At 40.9% G+C, this 6,000-nt stretch overlaps 1 protein-coding gene across 1 annotated transcript in view; it reads right to left on the bottom strand.

Annotated features, from left to right (window-relative positions):
• AGPAT6 (1-acylglycerol-3-phosphate O-acyltransferase 6) overlaps positions 1-6,000 on the bottom strand; it is a 37,727-nt gene that overhangs the window by 7,846 nt on the left and 23,881 nt on the right. Inside the window, exons 8-12 of the mRNA XM_004682268.2 lie at positions 5,775-5,890; positions 4,946-5,001; positions 4,299-4,384; positions 2,093-2,221; positions 1,933-2,012 (exon numbers count right to left, since the gene is read on the bottom strand). Coding sequence (XP_004682325.1) covers positions 1,933-2,012; positions 2,093-2,221; positions 4,299-4,384; positions 4,946-5,001; positions 5,775-5,890 — 467 coding nt within the window. The remainder of the gene's footprint in view (positions 1-1,932; positions 2,013-2,092; positions 2,222-4,298; positions 4,385-4,945; positions 5,002-5,774; positions 5,891-6,000) is intronic.

The raw sequence follows: 6,000 nt of genomic DNA, 5'->3' as shown, positions 1-6,000 counted from the left end.
CACTGCACTGAGAACCTTAAGCCACTTCTGCATGAGTTCAATCCCCACCTGCCCAGGAGGAGATCCACACTGTGCGGCAGAACTCTCCTGACCCACCCTCTGCTCCCCTAAGCGGTGTACTTCTTAAATCTGCCTGTTCTGCTCCCCACTCTGTCTCTGGTGAATCCTCTCACCCTCTGCATCTCTGGTCTGTACCCCAGTTCTGTATGAATAAATAAATCTTTAAAAAATATATGTATGTTTATGCCAGACATATGAGAGGCTTCCAAAAGCACAGAAAATAAAATCATAAAATAATAATTTAAAAAAAAAAGCTGAAAATGAAAATAACAAATGATTCTGCAATCTCACCCTTGGGCATCTAGCCAAAGAACAAGACACTGTCAATCCAAACAATTCCATGACCTACAATGTCTACAGCGTTATTATAGTAGCTAAGGCACGGAAACAGCTTACATGCCCACTGACAGACTGCTGCCTCAAGAAAGTGTAATACACATTCACACTGTGAATACAATTATTCAGCCACCATGGATGCTGTCATTTACAGCAAAATGGAAGGAGCTCGAGGGAATCATGTGTAGCAAAACACATCAGAATGACAAATACTATACATTTACATAAACAGATGACTTAACAAAGTAAAACACCTATAAAAACTAGTAGACCAAAAAAACTCAAACTAGTAGACATTAGTTTATAACGTGAGGTTTCTGATGTTAAAAGGGAAGGGGAACAAGAAGGGTCAAGGGGGGTATAAAGGATGACAGTGGTGGGGGAAAAACAAAACCTTTTGCCAGGAACTGTGCCAGTCAATTAACCAATGCCTCATTTACTCCACAAAAGAGCAAATCTATTTTATTCAATGTTTTGTTAGTGATAATCTTTACATTAAAATCTCCAAAACTTTGTTGAGAGCTATACAGAAAAAATAAAACAAATCAAAATCTAGCTCTATTCTTACTTTTGAAATCTTTATTAGTTTCAGTTTTCAACTATAAATTGGGACTAACAATGTTTTTATGCTTCATGGATGAAATGACAACAAAATGGGATTTTATCAGTAGCATAGTGTCTGGCACTAAGAACTCAATTACTGTTAACTTTTTTTTTTTTAAGACCATAATAGAGGGCAGGGCTACTACTATAAGAAACCACAGATCAGTTAAAAATTCTAATTTCTACACTTTTCCCATAATCCCCACTTTATCAAATGTCCTCCAGAACTTAAAGCCGAAGGGTCCAGAAAGGGATGAAGTCGTTTCCCCAAGCCAGCACTTCTCCCATCACTCTCCTGTTCTTTGGCACTTAACTATCTCACAGAGTTGAAAACTACAACCCAAGGCAAATCAGCTTGATATGTTTTTGTACTTTTACTGGTATGATTAGCCTCTAGTTGTTTTCCCACTCCAAAAGCAGAGTGAAGCAGTGGCTAGATGTCCCACAAAGTCTAAAATATTTACTGGTTCTTTACAGAAAAAGCTGCCAACTCATGTAATAGTAGGTAACAAAGCTATGTGCAATACACAAAAATTTTCCCTTTTTATGAATGGTCCAGTTTTGCCAAATACACTAAGATCAGAGAGTCCTGAACACTCCCAGGAGGCTTCCAGATCAGCAGCAGGTCACCCTACCTAAGCAGATAAGGACACTTGGAAGCCCTGGTAGGTGAGGGCTACCTTAAAAGGCTCCCAGAATCAAGTGCTTTGACAGACGCCTCCCGGCACTAAGCTCCCCAGGAGCAAGGCAGTACAAGTCACTTTTGAGCTGGAATAAGGAGAAACAACTCAAACAGCTCAGTCTCTGGGGCTGATAGGTTTAATTCTCCACACCAGGGAGAGGACAATTCTGCCCATTAGTCAACGCTTCAGCATCTGCTTCAAAAAGCCATATTCTCCTAGACTCAGGTGGTAAAATCTGACTCCGACTCACCACAGCAGGTCCACGAGTCCTCCCTGCCTGGCAATGGCAGACTTCACCCTATTTGCAAACTGGACGGCATCTTCATCTGCCTGTAAGAAAGAGTAAGACACTCAACCCTAGCCCAGTCAGACCTCTACACATGAAGACCCTGCTCAGTGTAGGTACTTACCTCTCTGGTCATGGGAGGCAGATACCAAACACTGCAGACAATGGCCCAGCTCGTCATCATTCTCAGCAGGTACGTCACCATCCCGTATTTGCTGCTGTTCCAGAAGGCATCACCAAACTGAGGGTCATACTGAAAACCAATGCAAAGCTGATGGTGAGAAGGCAGCAGTTCTAACAGTGGTAGGTGTCACAGTGACTGATCTGCTGGTACCCCCGAGGGAGGAGCAGCATTAGAGAGCTGCTCCCAGAAACTGCAGGAACACTGTGGACGTCACTCCACCGCATCTGCAGTTCTGACCTCTAGCAACATTAGCCTCCCTTGACTGACCCAAGATTTTGCTACAGACCATTAAGAAGGGCCCCAAACCCCTTCCTCAGAAGGCCTTCCTTGATAAGTTTCACATCTTCCTTATTCACAGACTATACTCATAACCTATTATTCAGTTTTTGAAGCATAATCAACAACACAAAATAGTATTAATAGGCTCCAGATTCAACCATTACTAACCCCTCCCCTTTTATAAAGCTATATCCAACACCTGGTCATTCTTCTACATGAACCTCCCCCAAATCTAATATTTTCCTACTTAAAGAACACTAAGAAGAAATGCTACTGTGGGGACCCAGCTCCTGAAAGGGAGGACTGAAGTTTAAACTGCAAGCTCTTTCTGGCCTCTCAAGGCCAAAATTTGTAATTCTCAGAACAAAAACCAGATCATCATGCCTTTAAGGTGGACCTAAGTACAGAAATGATAACACTTAGATTTAATTACAGAAACTAAAATGTCTAGATTTAACTAAAGAAGGCCTAATGAGTTCATACTACAATACCAGAAGAAAATAAGGGAGAAGAATGAATTTTAAACAGAAACTAAGGTAGACGAAGAAGAAAGTCTTGTATTATATAAAACAATGTGATAATGATTTTGGTGTTATGTTTGAGTCCTGTGTTAAGGGTTCAGTCTTTAGTCTATGTTTTTTTCTATAAAGAGAGAAACAAGGGAAATGTTCAAAATAGCAAAATAAATTCCTCAAAATCAGATGGCCTGCCTTTGGTGAAAATGTAGTAAAAGCCCTGAAATTGATAGTGTTACCCAAGTTTAGTGACCAATGAAAGCGTCACAAAAACTACAGCAGCATCTGTGCAGAAGCACTTAGTCACGTGGGCTTTACCACTTCTGTAAATGAGTGAAGTTACATGTCAAATGCAGGTCTATTTCTGTGGGAAGGGATCATAATTGTTTCAAGCATCATTCTAAGCAGCTGCCGCAACACCCGGGGCGGGGTCAGAAACCTAAGTTCAGGATTTCTGGGCATATGCATTTTCACAATCCCTCCGAGGTTACTGATACAGCTAAGATTTAAGAACAATGCTCTGCAGTGCACACTCGGGGCTCTGTCCAGCCGTTTGTTTTAAATAAAAACAAGATAAAGCGGCACACCTACACATATTAAAGTGCAGAATGGCACACGTTAGAAATGCCACGCCCCAGTCCTATATCCATGGTAGCCACTGCTAAGACCTCTTTTCTTTCTTGTTAAACCAGAACACAGAGCCCTCAGCAAATTGCTCCCCACCGCTGACGCATGCACAGGTCAGTTACCCTGCAGCCACTGCTCATGTGCTGTCCCTTATCCCTGCCTTATAAGGGACCAGCTGGACAGATTCTGCTTAAGCAAATTTCAAGCACTACTCTCATTCGGATTTACTGATTACTTACCCTGACCTGAGAATCTGACCTAAATATTTCAGACATGTTGACAACTGCCTGTTTTTTTAAATAACGTTAATAACATTGTTCTAGAAATAATAATATACATCTATTTATTCATAAAATCAGGTGGATGGGGGGGCAGGAAGGAGAAAAAGAGGGAAATTCACTGGCTAGCTGATCCTCAGTTCTCTATGTAGCTCCACTGTTACAGGTATGTCAGGCCCATACATTGTGGCAAGCTGTTCTTGATAGAGGAGGAAGAGAGGAGGTTTGGGCATTTCCTGGATGTGGTGATGCTGAACAGGTATGGGCTATTGTCCTTTTAAGAAGGCCAAGACACTTTCACATGGTCTCTCCAGCACTCTGCCCACACTAGCTTCACCCCACAAGGATCAACTAGTGACTATGGACATGCGCCTTCCTCCATCTCTTGCTGTGAGTGACATGCACAGTAGCTGTGAGTAAAGACATGCACCCCCAGTGGTCTTGTACCTTGATAGCAACAGGGTAAACTGTGGCTCCGATTTCAAAACTTCCCTTTTTGAACATCATCACTGATGTATTATTGATGCAGGTTCCTAAAATGGAGGAGAGAATAAAATGCTATTTCTTTTAATTCTTTATTCAGAAGATTAGGAATATAAGGACTAAATATAAATAAATACAAAATTCCGATGGCTCCACAAATAGGACAACTGTATCACCTTCCTAGTATATAAATGAACAATTAAAAGAGATGAACAAAGTTCTGTACCACTTTCTTTTTTGTTACACCACTTTCCAACTAGGCCAACTTCATCTAGGCCTACACACAAGCCTAGATGAAAAGGCAGACACCCAGCAGACATGGCAGATTTCAGTGAGAACTCTACAAAAAAATTAATCCCCCTGCACCCCCCGCCCACCCACTGGTAACATATGGAAGGGAGTCCTGCATTAGGGATGAGTAGAATCTTAGTCCAAGTTCTGAATCTCCCTAAGATTTTAGTCATTCAACCAACATGAAAGAGACTCTATGTTATTCAGTGTAAACAGGTAATCCCAACGGGAGCTGATGGACTGGGTTTCAAGTCAACATCAGAGTCACATCTGATGGTCTCCCTACACAGTAGCTCTCCATAGTGAATAGCTCGTCTCACCTTCTGGGAAAATGAGGATGGGCAGTTTGCTTTTATCCTGCACGTGTTCAGTTAATCTTAGAAGAGAAAAACAAAATGACCAGACAGCTTCATGTCAAAAAGCATTTATAAATAATACCTATACATGACATTCTATAAAAGCAAGGTAACAAATATGACCCTATCTTTTATAAATCTACAATCTAAATGTCATAAAGATAGAACTTATAAGGAAAGAGAAAATGAAAGGACTACTACTGAATTCATAAAACTCTTCAATTAAGTATTGAAATTTGTGCCCAGAGGCCACTACTCAGACTTGGATCTGTCTAAAAGGGAGGCCCCATTAATAGGGAGCACCCTCAAGAAATGCTCGTTACTGTCATGCTGGGCTGAACCTACAGTCCACCTGGCTTAACACTTCATCTCTGAGATGTAGCAAGTACAACTCGGTAGTAGGTTCATTTATCCCTGTGGAACATAGTTTTAGTGAAGTCTTTGCTCTTCCAGCTCACAGCAAAGCTCTTGCCATTACTAGTACAAATATACTTTTCAAGCTTGAAAAACAAGCAGTACTTTGTTTATTTGTGATTGTGAATTCATTTTAAGTTTTCAAACTGCATTTACATGTCTTATGCTTTTTATTACAAGTAGTATAGGAACAAAAAGGTTAAGAATCATTATTAACTTGGTAAGGAATACTAGAGTTTCCATAACCTTTACAGTTTATGTTTTACTAAAAAAAAACTTTTATTATGAAAGAACAAGCACATTGTAATTCCTCTGTGGAAGGACAACTACTAAAAAGCATGCTTTCAATATACAAACAGAACAGCAGATGGCGATTTACCTTTTAGCCACCAGGTGGCGATCTTTCACTTCAGACCGCTCAAACCAGACATGTGGGCAGGCCTTCACCATGGCTCTCTGAATCACGCCCATGAGTCCCCCGTGAACTTGACCCACCTACCTCAGACAAAAGAATAACCAGCAGTGAAGACACCCCTGTGCAATCCTAAACTGTGCAACTTGCCTCAGTTTCTACAATCTCTTACTTTCTAACACTTTACTGATAA

Source organism: Condylura cristata, unplaced genomic scaffold, assembly GCF_000260355.1.
Source record: "Condylura cristata isolate star-nosed mole 26May11 unplaced genomic scaffold, ConCri1.0 scaffold00014, whole genome shotgun sequence".
NCBI classification, from domain to species: Eukaryota; Metazoa; Chordata; class Mammalia; order Eulipotyphla; family Talpidae; genus Condylura; species Condylura cristata.
Note: the sequence above shows the minus strand (reverse complement) of the source record. Positions and strands in the feature narration are given on the sequence as shown.